This window comes from Quercus suber, unplaced genomic scaffold (genome assembly GCF_002906115.3).
Source record: "Quercus suber isolate HL8 unplaced genomic scaffold, Cork oak 2.0 scaffold_547, whole genome shotgun sequence".
Lineage (NCBI taxonomy): Eukaryota > Viridiplantae > Streptophyta > Magnoliopsida > Fagales > Fagaceae > Quercus > Quercus suber.
Window position 1 is genome coordinate 354,897 of NW_027069995.1, and position 15,545 is coordinate 370,441.

Genomic DNA, 15,545 nt, shown 5'->3' on the forward strand with positions numbered 1-15,545 from the left:
CATATTTTCTTTAAATAATAAAATATATAAGTCCATAGGTAAACACATGCACAAGCAATTCTTAAGAATAAAAATAATAATATATACAAATACAAGCATAATAAATGTCTATTAACTACCATATTTATCAAATTTCATTTTTCACATTTAAATAACAAAATAAAAAAAAAATTATATAATGTTAATTTTTTCGTGCATTATACAGTATACTGATTAGTTAAATGCCCGAGATAAAGATTCATATTAATTCCCTCCAATATCTTATGAAACTTTTAAAATCATAAATTTTAAATAACCAGATATTTTTTTTTAGATTTATACGTAATACACATATCTTCTATATTTTATGCATCTATCCAAAAAAAGTGTGATAATCAAATCATGCCAATTATGCCCTTGCTCAAATAAACCTTGTTTGATATTTTGTAAATTTTACTTAAAATTTTCAAGCCAAATATACTTGCACAATTTCTTGGTCCTAATACTATGTTAGACTTGTATCATGCCATATGAAGAAACTAATTCAAAATATAATTAAAATTTATTAATAACATAGGTATTGAAAATAAAAGAACAAAAATTACTTTAGGTTACTTGACAATTGCACATCATATAAGACCAAGTTTTAGAATTACTAAAATAACTAATGAAGTCCTTTTAAATTTATTGAAACTTTTGATATTTGAGTTTAATGGAAATTTTGTTTTAATTTTATTAAATATATCTTTGATAATAGAGATTAATAAAGTAAAATATATAAACAATATATATATTTTTTTGGATAAGAATATATAAACAATTTTAATTTACCTACAGCGAGTCACATGGAAAAATTATGTTGTACAACTTGTAAAGTTGTAATATTTAGCTATATGGTGCAAGTATGATGTATATATACAACGTCACTTTTATTTTTCATTTTTTAAATTATGATATCTTATTAAAATAAGATAAAATACATAATGAAATTTCTAAAAAATATATGTATTAGAATTTTTAAGGATTTTTATTGGTATAATTCTTATTGATGTGCTTAAAAAAAACCCTATAGCTTGGTTTACAACAGTTTTTGTGTTACGTTTACAACTTGCCCATTAAAAATAAGAAGAGATGAGACATTCATTATAACTCGAACACTAACTTAAGAATTACTTATTTAGATACAAATTAATGTATTGATTATAAAATCCAAAATAAGAAGAGATGAGACATTCGGTATAACTCAAATACTAATTTAAGAATTACTGACTTAGATACAAATTAATGAGACATTCGGAATAACTCAAATACTAACTTAAGAATTAGTACACTAGAATTTCAATGCTAACTTAACTAACTAATTCCTCTCAAAAGAAAGGGTGAACTTGAGTCCCATTTCGTCAAGCTAGGAACTAACATATAGGTTTAAAGCTTTCGCTAGACTAACAAGACTTAGGCCGTTTTGTTAGTTTACCGTTTGTGATCTTAAACCTGTTGGTACACTAGAATTTCAATGCTAACTTGACTAACTAATTCCTCTCAAAAGAAAAGGTGAACTTGAGTCCCACATCATCAAGTTAGGAACTAACATATATGTTTAAGTTTTTCGCTAGACTAACAAGACTTAGGCCGTTTTGTTAGTTTAACGTCTGTGATCTTAAACCTGTTAGTTTAAACCTGTTAGTTGAGAACATATTTTCAAGACTACATATTTGCAAGGCATGGCTATGCAACATATAGACTTGGTTGAGAACATATTTTCAAGATTACATATTTTCAAGACTACCATTCAAGTCTCTCATTTGTGTATCCAAATCATATTGCTATGCTTTTGCCATTCAAGTCTCTTATTTGTGTATCCAAACCATGCTATTCTTTATCTCCGATTATCAATTTGCCACTCTCAGAAATCATCTTTGAATATCAACGTACAAGTCCTTATAGCATGTATAAAATAAAAGATATTTGACTTTTGGTTTACCTGTGACACAAGTTTTTCAATCACAATTTTATATTGTTAAATATTAGTATTGATATACCATGTTAAATATGCTAGTATGGATGCGAAAGCGAAAACATAAAACATAGAACATAATAACACAAGAGGATTACGTGGTTCAGCCTAACAGTCTACATCCACGAAGGAAACTCTAAATGGCTACATCAATAATATATTATAGTGTAGTAAAAATCCTGTGTTACAATGAATTATAACATATGGATATATATAGTAGACTAAACCCTAGACTAATAGACTTCTAATACAAGTAGGAGACTTGACTTCACACAAAGTAGAATTAAGCTTAGGCCTATGCTAATGGGTTAGTATATCTTTAACATATATGATGGGTTCAAATTACACATGGTGTAACTTTTTAAAAGTTACACATTTTTTAGACCTTTGATTTGTATTAGATCTAAGGTTGAAAAAAACACTCATAGTCATGTATTTATTGTTCTCTAAAAATTAGTAACTATGTCATTAACTCTTCTTATAAAAAATAGAAAAATAAAAAACAGCATTAACTCTACTCTCCATCATCATCTTCATCTTCACTCCCTCTCTCACATGATCTTGTGTTCTATGTACTTTCACCCTCAACAATGGAATTAAGGGGCGAGTTTAGGAAATAAGTGAAATTTATTATTATTATTATTATTGTTACCTCTTTTTCGTGAGCTTTGATAGATTGTTCGGGTTGGTTTGTGCACAAGTCCCAAATCATCAAATGACAATTGTCCCCCACTGACCCAAACAAATTTTCATTCTTTGAATGCCAAGATACATCTTCCACCAACATTTGATGAGCCTGTGAGATGCATTCACAAGTCCCATAAACAAAGTATCAATTCAGCATGACTAACATACCAACATTAACCACCATCAGCACGTATCTTCTGTGTCACCTACACCTACAAACATTCCAGACAAAACACGTATCTTCTTCGTTCAAACACTCCCAGACATAAAATAATAACAAAAATTTCACTTGTTTCTTGAACTCGCCCTTAATTTCCATTGTTGAGGGTGAAAGTATGTAGAACACAAGACCATGTGAGAGAGGGAGATAAGATGAAGATGAAGATGATGATGGAGAGCAGAAGTTAATGCTGTTTTTTTATTTTTCTATTTTTAATAACAAGAGTTAATGACTTAGTTACTTATTTCTAGGAAACAATAAATACATGACTATAAGTGTTTTTTTTCAGCCTTAGATCTAATATAAATCAAAGGTCCAAAAAAGATGTAACTCTTGTAAACTTACACCAAGTGTAACTTGAACTCATCTCATATATATAATTTAATTCTATTATATATTTAAACCCTCCATTAAAACCACGTACATCATATTTTCTTTAAATAATAAAATATATAAGTACATATGTAAACACAAGCACAAGCAATTCTTAAGAATAAAAATAATAATATATACAAATACAAGCATAATAAATATCTATTAACTATCATATTTATCAAATTTCATATTTCATATTTAAATAACAAAATTAAAAATTATATAATGTTAATTTTTTTCGTGCATTATACAGTCTACTGATTAGTTATATACCTGAGACAATCATTCATATTAATTCCCTCCAATACCTTATGAAACTTTTAAACTCATAAATTTTCTAATTTTTTCCTATCAACTTATCTAAATAACAAGATATTTTGTTTTAGATTTACACGTGATACACATATCTTCTATATTTTATGCATCTTTCCAAAAAAAGTGTGATAATCAGATCATGCCAATTATGCCCTTGCTCAAATAAACCTTGTTTGATATTTTGTAAAATTTACTTAAAATTTTCAAGCCAAATATACTTGCACGATTTCTTGGTCCTAATTGTTAGACTTGTATCATGCCACATGAAGAAACTATTTCAAAATATAATTAAAATTTATTAATAACACAGGTAGTGAAAATAAAAGAACAAAAATTATGTTAGGTTACTTGACAATTGCACATCATATAAGATCAAGTTTTAGAACTACTAAAATAAATAAGGGCTAATTACAACTTACCTACCTATGGTTTGGTCGAAATTTAAGTTACTTACTCGTAATTTGAAATTTGACACTTTACCCACCTAAAGTCAGCTCAGTTAGGGTACTATTACCCACCTCTGTTAAAAATGAGGCTAAATATATATTTTTGCTCTCACTTATGTCTCTCTCCCCTCAAAACATAAAAAACATAAAAGAATAAGAGAAAAAAAAAAATCAAAATGTAAGGGTTTTGTAAAATTAAGAAACTAGAGTTATTGGTCTAATGATTAAGAAACCAGAAGCTCAATTGAAGGTTGCTCCCTATCTTAAGTAATGTATATCTTAAGGTTAATCAATTAAGAAACCAGAAGTAATGTATATCTTAAGGTTACTCCCACGAGGTTCCTTCCTATAATAATCAAATGCTCAAAGAGTTGTGGACACCCTTGATAGCAACCAAAGGAAAAAAAAACCATTTTTACTTGTTTTCTAACAAGTAAGCATGTTTATCAAGGGGAAAAAAGAGAGGCGAAAATACTTTTTTTTTTTTTTTTGAGAAACAAACACACACACACAAGGGTGAAGAAAACAGGTTCTAACATAAAGAAGAGGTGAAAATTGGTCCCTATTATTTACTTCAATTCGATCCCTATTATTTTCAATTTGTAATTATTTTGGGTCCAAATTTGGTTTTTATTTATTTTAAATACCAATTTGAAATATGTGTGTATCAGAATTTGAAATTGGTAAAATTGAATTATGTTTTTGTGTTTAGTTGTTAAGAAAGTTCAAGAAAATGTAAGCAATTTATGTGATTTAACTGTAGAAATCAAATTGACTACAAGTTGAAAATAACATAAATTAAATTAAATTCTATCAAAATGCAATGTATGATATTTTTCCTCCTAAGTGTCTGTTTGGCAAAAATTATTTTTGCAAACTTATTTTATTATTCAGTTTATTTTTGCTACTATTCATAGGTCTCATTGCACTATTTCAACTTTTACATTTATCTACAGTACTTTTAGTAAAAAGTTTTAGTTTTAGTAAAATAAGCAGATCCCAAACAGACCCTAAAAGGAATAAAAACTCAAGCATTCGGTGCTTTCATTGCCTAAACTTCTTAATGGGCAAGTAAAATGTCATTTATTTTTAGGTAAGAGCATTCTCATCAAGAGTTTTAAAAATTTTAGCATTTAACACCTAAAAAACCAATTTTATAACATTTAATACATCACTTTACAATACATTTTGATGGTGCCAGAAAATATCCAAGTTCAAATACTCATCCTTATGGTCGTCCACATCAGTGCTCAGAGCTGTGTTCAATACCCTTGTCCCTCCATTACCACCATTACCCCTGCATGCTCGTCCATTGTAGGACGAGCGGGCTGCGTATCTCGTCCTTCAGTTATGACGGACGAGATGGGTTAATAAAGAGCCAGACCTCGTCCTTCATTAATGACGGACGAGGTCAATTCACAGCTGGACTAAGCACCCTTTCAACCAAAAGCTATATCGCTCGAGTCTCAACGCAGTTTCTGAAGAGGTAACCTTTGTAGCAGTTAAGGAAGTTACCCTCTGAATCCTCCAAACTCTACAACGATTAGCAGAAGTAACTGATTTCTACTGCTATATAAAGGCCTTTCGGTGCAGAGGTAAGGGGATCTTTTTTCTTTCTTTTTCTGGGAGAGAATTTTAGAAACATTAAGCATTGAGAGCTTTCCTATCCCCCAGTTTTCTAACTTTACCATCGGAGAATCAAAGGCCGGCCACCACCGGTCTTCTCTGCTGATTTTCTTTGTTTTCTCAGGACTCATTTTACTAGATCAAGAACATCCGGAGACTTTTCAGCCCATTGATTCCTTAGAATTCCTTTGAATCTATCAGATTTCCTTTGGAATTATCAGTTGGCGCCGTCTGTGGGAAGACTTTGTTGAGTTCTATAGTCTCTTTCTTCAACCAAGGGTTGAAATGGTTCGGACAAGATCTAGAGCAACGAGTCCAGGCCCTCAACATAGTCGGGACGCTTCTAGTAACCCTCACCGAGACCGTCAGTCAGCACCTACCATGCAACCGCCATCTTTTCAACATGTGCAATCCATGGCTGCCGCTATGGCGGAACTAACTCGTCAAAACCAAGAGTTGGTTAGGCAACTGGAGTTAAGAAAACAACCTCATGAACGGAACACTGGAGAACAGGCACAGAGTCAAGAGGAGGAAAGGAATGTTGAGACTGACAATCAATCGAGAGGTACCGTTTCACGGAGGGTACCTCACTTGGAAAGAGAAATGGATCAAATGAGAAGGGTAATGGACGAAATGAGGGAAAACATGAGGAAAACAAACCCTGTGGAAGACTTGGTCCACAGAACTGATTCCCCCTTCGTGGCGTCCGTCAATGCCCATCCCTTACCACCCAAGTTCAAGATGCCTCCTTTAGATTCTTATGACGGGACGAGAGATCCTTTTGACCATATTGCCACCTTTAAAACTACTATGCATCTCCAAGGAGTTCCAGACGAAATAATGTGCAGAGCTTTTCCTACTACTTTGAAAGGACCAGCACGGGTGTGGTTTAGCAAAATACCTCCTAATACAGTGGCGTCCTTTGAGGAGCTGAGCAAATTGTTTGTTAACAATTTCATTGGAGGGCAAAGGCACAAACGTTCTTCGTCCAGTTTGCTAACCATAGAACAAGGGGAGAATGAAAGTTTGCGGTCTTTCATCACGCGTTTCAACAGGGATGCCTTGGCGGTGGACGAGGTGGATGACAAACTTCTCCTGGCAGCATTTTATAATGGCGTTCATTCTGATCTATTTATACATAAGTTGTATGAGCAAGCACCTCAAACTATGGCCGAGCTAGTTCATTCGGCCCAGAACTTCATGAATGCAGAGGACGCTATCATAGCCAAGAAGAGGAAGAGAGTTGAGAAAGTTGAAGCCAACACAACGCGTCAGCCAGAGCAAGGTCCTCGTCCCAAGAGGGGACGGACGGAAGACAAGAGAGACCGAGATAAGAAAGCGGGCCCTTCAGCACGAAGTCAACAGTATACCCCTCTGAATGTGCCACTGGAGCAAGTCCTAATGCAGATTAAAGACGAACCTTCCTTAAAGTGGCCAGAGAAGATGAAGGGAGATCCCAACAAACGCAATCGAAACAAATATTGTCGATTCCATAGGGATCACGGGCACGATACAGATGAATGTTTTGATTTGAAGCAGCAAATTGAAAATCTCATCAGGCAAGGAAAGTTGAGGAACTTCCTTGGACGAGATCACAAGGATGAGAAGTTGAAAGCGAAGGTAGAGGAAACATCACGACCACCGCTGGGAGAAATAAGGATCATCCTGGGAGGGAGTCCTACAGGACAGTCGTCCAAGTCAAAGAAGGCGTACTTGAAAGCAGTACAAAACGTCCAACTCTCCGGACGATTGCCAAGGGAGAAAAGTACGGACGAGCAGACGATCACCTTCACGGACGAGGATGCAGAGAAAATCCACCACCCTCACGATGATGCTATCGTCATTACCCTCCTCATTGCTGACTACAAAACTAGAAGGGTGTTGATAGACAACGGGAGTTCGGCGGATATTTTGTATTATCCAGCCTTTCAGCAAATGAGGTTAGGACGAGACCAGCTGCAGCAAGTAAGCTCCCCTCTAGTGGGGTTTGGTGGAATGAAAATACAACCTGTGGGCAGCGTTTCACTACCAGTGACGGTGGGGGCGTATCCACAGCAAGTTACCAAGGAGGTAAATTTCCTTGTAGTTGATTGCTCGTCCTCTTACAACGCCATAATTGGAAGGCCAACTCTGAATAGGTGGAAGGCCATAACATCCACGTACCACTTGTCAGTCAAGTTTCCAACGGAGCATGGAATAGGCCAAGTACAGGGAGATCAGCTAACGGCAAGAGAGTGTTATTTAGCCATGTTGGCTATGGACGAACAAGTACAAACGATGACTATTGAAGAAAAGAAAGTTGTAGCAGAACCTATTGAAGCGTTGGAAGATGTTTCTTTGGACGACAATAACCCGGAGAGATGTACCCGGGTTGGGGCAGATTTGGAAGCAGGTGTCAAGAAAAATCTCATTTGTTTTCTGAGAAAGAACAGGGACGTGTTTGCATGGAGTCACGAAGATATGCCGGGCATAGATCCCAGTGTCATTACCCACCGTCTAAGTATATGTCCTTCGATGAAACCAGTGCGGCAAAAGAAGAGGGTGTTTGCTCCAGAAAGAGAGAATGCTGTTAAGGAGGAAGTTCAAAAGCTGATTGCTGCGAAATTCATTCGAGAGGTATACTATCCTGAGTGGTTGGCCAACGTTGTTATGGTTAAAAAGGCGAACGGCAAATGGAGAATGTGTGTTGATTTCACTGACCTAAACAAGGCTTGCCCAAAGGATAGTTATCCGCTACCACGCATTGATCAGCTGGTAGATTCTACTGCGGGACACAAGTTACTCAGTTTCTTGGACGCTTTCTCGGGGTATAATCAGATCCGGATGGACGAGGCAGATCAAGAGAAGACATCTTTCATCACCAGTCAAGGATTATTTTGTTACGAAGTAATGCCTTTCGGTTTGAAAAATGCTGGGGCAACATACCAACGCTTGGTCAATCTTATGTTTCGTCCACAGATCGGGCGGAATATGGAAGTCTATATAGACGACATGTTGGTAAAGACTCAGGACGAACAAAGGCATCTGGACGATTTGAAGGAGACATTCAATACATTGAGGCATTACCATATGAAGTTGAACCCTAGTAAATGTGCTTTTGGAGTATCATCAGGAAAATTCCTGGGGTTCATGGTCTCCTACAGAGGAATCGAAGCAAACCCTGATAAAATCCAAGCAATATTGAATATGAAACCCCCAAGCAATGTTAAAGAAGTCCAGTCACTTACCGGACGGGTCGCTGCCCTCAATCGATTTGTCTCCAAAGCTACGGACAAATGCTTGCCATTTTTTAAAGTTCTTAAAAAAGCATTTGAGTGGACGGAAGAGTGTCAGAAAGCATTTGAGGAGTTGAAGTCGTACCTTACCAAGGCCCCTTTGTTAAGCCCGTCCGTGCAAGGGGAAGAGTTATATTTATATCTGGCAGTCACCCCGCATGCTGTGAGTTCAGCATTGGTAAGAGAGGAAAACAAGGTACAGAGGCCTGTATACTATACTAGCAGAGCATTGAGAGGAGCAGAAGGACGATATCCACTGATGGAAAAACTGGCCTTCGCATTGATAACAGCCTCCAGGAAATTGAGGCATTACTTTCAGGCCCATGTTATTAATGTCATGACAGATCACCCACTCAAGAAGGCAATGAACAAACTGGAGGCTGCAGGACGTTTGATCCAATGGGCCGTCGAGCTCAGTGAGTTTGACCTAAAGTATCAACCGAGGCATGCCATCAAAGCTCAAGCTCTGGCAGATTTCATCGCAGAGTTTACTCTAGATTGTGATGATACGGACGAGAAGGAAAGCGTCAGATGGGTGGCTTATGTGGATGGCTCGTCTACGCAATATGCAGGAGGAGTAGGAGTGGTGTTGCAATCTCCAGAGGGAGATAAATTAAAACACAGAGTTCGTCTGCAGTACCAGACAACCAATAATGAAGCCGAGTACGAAGCACTCCTCAAAGGGTTGGAATTGGCCAGATCAGTCCAAGCAGAGTCCCTCCTCGTCCTGGGAGATTCTCAGCTAATTATAGGCCAAGTGAATGGTGTATTTGAAGCCAAGGAAGAACGAATGAAAAAGTATCTGAACAGAGTAGTGCGCCTTACTAAGAAGTTTGAAGAAGTGAACTTCGTCCAAATCCCAAGGGAGGAAAACATGGAAGCTGACGCTCTGGCGAAAGAAGCCTCAGCGAGTGAGGCTGTAGACGAGGTAGATGAAATTCAATATATGCCGAGTGTAGACATTCCAGAAGTACAACAAGTGCAAGGCAAGATGAGTTGGATGACTCCAATCGTGTCGTACCTGAAAGATGGACGACTCCCAGAAGAAAAGGACGAGGCAAAAAAGCTAAGGGTAAAGGCAGCCAGGTACGTTCTAATGGACGAGGTTCTATACAAAAGGGGTTTTTCCCAGCCTTACCTTAGATGTCTGGAACCAGACGAAGCAAACTACGTAATAAGGGAAATCCATGAAGGAGCGTGTGGCAATCACTCAGGAGCCAGATCACTCGTCCACAAGATCGTCCGTGCAGGATATTACTGGCCTAGCATGCAAGCTGATGCTAAGGCCTACGTCAAAGTTTGCGACCAATGCCAAAGATTCAGCAATGTCCCCAGACAACCATCAGAATATTTAACTCCAATGACGGCCCCCTGGCCATTTGCACAATGGGGATTGGATATTCTGGGACCATTCCCACTAGGCGTGAGACAAATGAAGTTCCTCGTGGTTGGTATTGACTATTTTACCAAGTGGGTAGAGGCAGAATCCTTGGCTAACATTACACAACAGAATGTCAAAAACTTTGTGTGGAAGAATATTATATGCAGGTTTGGAGTGCCCAGGGTGCTGATATCAGACAATGGACGACAATTTGATAACTCACTTTTTAGAGATTTTTGTCTGCATTTCGGAATTCGAAACCACTATTCCTCACCAGCCCACCCACAAGCTAATGGCCAAGCAGAGGTTGCCAACCGATCCTTGCTAAAGTTAATCAAGACTCGGCTTGAGGGGGCTAAGGGGGCATGGCCAGATGAGTTACCAGGTGTTTTGTGGGCGTACAGGACGACAGCAAGAACTCCTACAGGGGAGACTCCTTTCAAATTAGCCTACGGAACAGAAGCAGTTATACCAGCAGAAGTTCACATGGCTAATCATAGAGTGGCAGCGTATCAAGACAAAGACAACGAGGAACAACTCCGTTTGAATCTTGATCTCATAGACGAGGTAAGGATGGATGCTGAACAAAGGGTGGCAAGGTACAAGAACCTCATGGCTAGACAGTATGATGCAATGGTGAAGCCTAGGCGTTTCAACGTTGGAGATCTCGTTCTGAAAAGAGTCTCCTTGGCAACAAAGAACCCGGCTCATGGAAAGTTGGGACCAAATTGGGAAGGCCCCTACAGAGTCGTCAACTGCAAAAGACAGGGGACCTACTACTTGGAAGCACTGGATGGGAGGAAGTTAGAGCATCCTTGGAATGTGGAGCACCTGAGGAAGTACTATCAATAAAACGCAAGCGAAGATGAACATGACTTCGAACGCGTCTAAATACTACAAACTATTCTACATAAAAGGCTGTTTATTTATTTTGTCTTGTTGTTATGATTAAAGACAATTTATGGTTTAGTCTATGGTTTGGTTTGTGTTTGTTTTTCTTTCAAGGCAGGCATTAGTTTCATGGAACATGTCTCGTCTGTAAATAATGTATTGTGAACAATATTTGTGGAATGTACATAGTATTGTATAAATCCATGATTCAAGCATTGCTTTTGTTCATGACGACTTGGAAAAAGCTAAAAAGCTCAAAACGAGAAAATTCTCTGGACGCGGAGATGTGATCTCAATTTTCCAATGATGAGATGAAGCGCCCTCGTCCAAATTTAAGGACGGGGCAGAGCTGACTCATCAAATTAAATTCTCCAAGGATGAAATAAAGCGCTCTCGTCCAAAGCTAAGGACGAGATAGAGCTGTTTAATTAAATCAGTCTAAGGAACGCTCGTCCATAAAGTGAGGATATAAAATAAACCTGACTACATCATGGACGAGAGTCAACAAGGGCGTTTTGAACGTCCCTAAATCACTTCAAGGAAGTATCTTATGGACGAGATCAAAACACGGGCAAGTCTAAGGACGAATAGTGCCTTCTCACTTGGAAGCCATTTCAAGTGAAGTTTTGTTATCATTTTTGCATGGTTAAGTCACAAATGAAAATTCCAATGAAAATGACTTGAGATTGTGCATGAGACATAGACGAGTAAAACAAAATAATTATGAAATATAAAATCTCGTCCATAAAATAAACAGTGCATAATTGTTTTTAAGGGCGGACTGGAAAAGTCCTAAACACCCTTTTTAACTGTTTTATCAACATTCGTCCTTAAACATGGACGAGTTAAATGTGCTTAAGTTACATATATTTTCTTCAAAAAAAAAAAAAAAAGAAGAAGAAGCAAAAACAAACAACTAAGTCCTTAATCCATCTTCTAAGTGGAGGCATCTGGATTGGGGCCGTCCTGAGGCTGGGTTGTGGCATCGTCCTCTATGTTGGCGTCCTCAGAGTCAAGGCCAAGGAGAGAGCTGGTGGTGGCAGGGTTCAAATTAAGCATAATTGAACTAAAGTCCACATCAGGAAATCTCTCAGCAGCATCTATCCTGAAGTCTTCGAACCCTGCAGCATAGTTGGTGTCTAAGGCGTCTGTATATTGCTTGGACGCCTTAAATTCAGCCACAGCATCTTCCTTGGCTCTGGAGAGAAGAATGCTCTGCTCGTCGGTCCTTCGTTGTAGATCCTCAAGACGAGCATCCTTCTCTGCAGCATTGGCCTTCAACTCTTCAACCAAAGCTTGGAGCCCCTTAGCCTCCTCGGTCGTCTTGGCAGCTGCCTCAGCCCATTGTTTAGCCTCCTCCTTCAACTCCCGTATCCTCGTCTCCAGTAAAATCCTCGTCTTGTCCAACCCAGTGGCCTGTCTGGACGCAGCTATGAACTTGGACATGCCCTGAGGGAATTCAACAAAACAGGTTTAGATTAAACTGAAAGGAAAATAAGAAAGACGTACATCTGGTCAAGACGAGGATAAGAATTTCTTACCTTGAGGAGGTCATGAACACCAGAGTGTTCGAAGTCCTTCAAGGACATGTCATAGCAAACATTGATGTCCTCGTCCGTCACTGCACTTTTGAAGCGCTCCCAGGCCAAGTCTTCGTTTTCAATGATATTGGAAGGGGCCCCCTGGGATGGTTGAGACGAGGAAGGTGCAGTCTTGGATGGAGGAGTCTTGGATGGAGTAGACTCCACGGGAGTAGACGAGTCAACCTCGTAAACTCTGGTAGGCTGCTGAGAGGACGGGGTGGGCTTAGTCACCTGGGACGAGCCATGCTTCACCTTTTTACCTCGCCTGCTGGGGAGGTTCTCCAGATCTAAATTTTTAGAGATAGTTTTTCTCTTCTCCCCAGCAGTAGGACGAACTTGGCGATCGATCTCAGGACGATTCCCCTCACCAACTTCTTTTCCTTTGTTGCCCCTCATAGTTGCCATTCCTGTGAAGAGACGAGGAGGATTTACTTAGAAAAATGAAAATAATAAATCTAAGGAGCACGAGAAACATTTACTTACTTTTTCTAACTGTAATTTCGTGTGCAAGGGCAACGTCAGAAGGTTGAGGACCAAAACCCCACTTTGCAAGTCGTCTGAGAGAGACTAAAGTGTGGAAATCCCTGTCCGCGTATAGACGAGCCCTGTGGACGCGGTCACGGTGCAACTTGCTTAAAGTAGGTCGTCCAACAGCTGCAATGAAATAAATCAACGTTAAATAAGTTAAGTGAAAAGCAAGTAAAAAGGAATGAGAAGCTAAGGGACTTACCCTCAGGACGAAGGTTTCCTAAGTCCCCACTGAAATGACCAAAAGAATCCCGGCCAACGTCTGAAGGATTTCCAGCCCAAAATCCAGAAACGAAGAAAAACTCCGTCTTCCACTTCCTGTCAGACGAGGCCAAGGATCTCACCAATCTACAGTCTTTACTCCTGGCAGTGAATTGGTAAAAGCCAGGAGATTGATGAATCTCGGAGGGTTTGTAGCAGTAGAGGAACTCGTCCACAGTGATAGGACGATCTCCTCCAAACACTTCTCTCCACAAAATTTGCATAGAGACAATTAACCTCCATGCATTAGGGTTGAACTGACACACCCCTAAACCTAACCTAAATAACAGTTCTCTTGTAAAAGAATTTAAAGGAAATCTAAGGCCCCCAAGAAGGTAGGCCTCGTATACACCTATTCCAAAATGAGGATTGCAGCACCACTCTCCACGGACGGCTAATCTAGGATTAAACTCGTCTGGGATTTGGTACCACTCCCTAAGGTTGTTTAACCTTTCCTCGTCTGTCTTAGAGGGAATATCTACAGCGCAGCTATATACAGTTACCTCCGTCTCGTCCGAAGGATTGGACAGAGGGATAGAGGACGAGGCACCTACCTGGGACCCTACGGTTTTCCTAAGTTGTTCTTGAATTTCTTCTAAAGGAACCCCAGGGACCCCTGAGACGTATTCCTCGTCGGTAGTATTTCCCCTACTGCTACTAGTAGTAGTATTACTAGAGCTATTACTGCTTCCGTCGTAATACTCGTCTATGGCTTTTACTGTGCTATCACTAGACGAGGAAATGGTAATTCCTGACATCGTCTAAAGAGGAAATTTTTTAAGAAAACCTAAAAAGACGAGGAAAGAGGGATTACCTGGATCTAGGACGTACTGAAACTATAGACGCGGGAAGTTTTAGACGAGGCTCTAGACGAGGGATGTCAAGGAGGAAAAATCTCAGAAGTAAGAGGGTAATGGGGGCATTCCACTATTTATAGATGTTGACCTGAGCATATAAAACGACACAACCAATCAGGCATTGACATGTGGCATACGTCTCGAAAAAATGAACCGACGAAATAAATCACCAATTACATCGTGACACGTGGCGCTTCTGATTATTTGAAGGGGTCATGCGTCCAGAATAAATTGCACATCCGTGGACGACACATGGACAAGGGGGCAACTGATGGTGCCAGAAAATATCCAAGTTCAAATACTCGTCCTTATGGTCGTCCACATCAGTGCTCAGAGCTGTGTTCAATACCCTTGTCCCTCCATTACCACCATTACCCCTGCACGCTCGTCCATTGTAGGACGAGCGGGCTGCGTATCTCGTCCTTCAGTTATGACGGACGAGATGGGTTAATAAAGAGCCAGACCTCGTCCTTCATTAATGACGGACGAGGTCAATTCACAGCTGGACTAAGCACCCTTTCAACCAAAAGCTGTATCGCTCGAGTCTCAACGCAGTTTCTGAAGAGGTAACCTTTGTGGCAGTTAAGGAAGTTACCCTCTGAATCCTCCAAACTCTACAACGATTAGCAGAAGTAACTGATTTCTACTGCTATATAAAGGCCTTTCGGTGCAGAGGTAAGGGGATCTTTTTTCTTTCTTTTTCTGGGAGAGAATTTTAGAAACATTAAGCATTGAGAGCTTTCCTATCCCCCAGTTTTCTAACTTTACCATCGGAGAATCAAAAGCCGGCCACCATCGGTCTTCTCTGCTGATTTTCTTTGTTTTCTCAGGACTCATTTTACTAGATCAAGAACATCCGGAGACTTTTCAGCCCATTGATTCCTTAGAATTCCTTTGAATCTATCAGATTTCCTTTGGAATTATCACATTTAATATCAAAACTTTTATTTTTTTTACTACTTCATTAAAATATTATTTATTTATAATTTTTTATTCTTTTTGAGAGAGAGCAAAGAGTGAGATCTAAGGGGAGAGAGAGAGAAGAGGAATAAAAAATAATAAAAAATGAGTAGCTACTTGCTGCAGTAGGATGTTAGTAATAACATC

The 15,545-nt window shown here is 39.0% G+C and overlaps 2 protein-coding genes across 2 annotated transcripts; one reads left to right on the forward strand and one right to left on the reverse strand.

Annotated features, from left to right (window-relative positions):
* The first annotated feature begins 5,947 nt into the window (after nucleotides 1–5,947).
* Nucleotides 5,948–11,170, forward strand: LOC136063609 (uncharacterized). Its single transcript, XM_065764241.1, has one exon. The coding sequence runs from the start codon at nucleotides 5,948–5,950 to the stop codon at nucleotides 11,168–11,170; it is 5,223 nt and encodes a 1,740-aa protein (XP_065620313.1).
* Nucleotides 11,171–11,917: 747 nt separating this feature from the next.
* On the reverse strand, nucleotides 11,918–13,947 carry LOC136063614 (uncharacterized). Its single transcript, XM_065764246.1, has 4 exons — nucleotides 13,523–13,947; nucleotides 13,276–13,446; nucleotides 12,751–13,199; nucleotides 11,918–12,658 (listed from the first exon to the last, which is right to left on the reverse strand). Exons 1-4 carry the CDS (start codon nucleotides 13,803–13,805, stop codon nucleotides 12,146–12,148), a joined length of 1,416 nt encoding a protein of 471 aa, XP_065620318.1. The 5' UTR covers nucleotides 13,806–13,947; the 3' UTR covers nucleotides 11,918–12,145.
* Nucleotides 13,948–15,545: the final 1,598 nt, after the last annotated feature.

Excerpts from the sequence above, each read along its gene's own strand:
- LOC136063614 (XM_065764246.1), bottom strand. The coding sequence starts at position 13,805 with ATGCAAATTTTGTGGAGAGAAGTGTTTGGAGGAGATCGTCCTATCACT. Across the intron at positions 13,447-13,522 it reads AGGAAACCTTCGTCCTGAGG|CTGTTGGACGACCTACTTTA; the intron begins GTAAGTCCCTTA and ends ATTTCATTGCAG. Across the intron at positions 12,659-12,750 it reads GTGTTCATGACCTCCTCAAG|GGCATGTCCAAGTTCATAGC; the intron begins GTAAGAAATTCT and ends GAATTCCCTCAG.
- LOC136063609 (XM_065764241.1), top strand. The coding sequence starts at position 5,948 with ATGGTTCGGACAAGATCTAGAGCAACGAGTCCAGGCCCTCAACATAGT.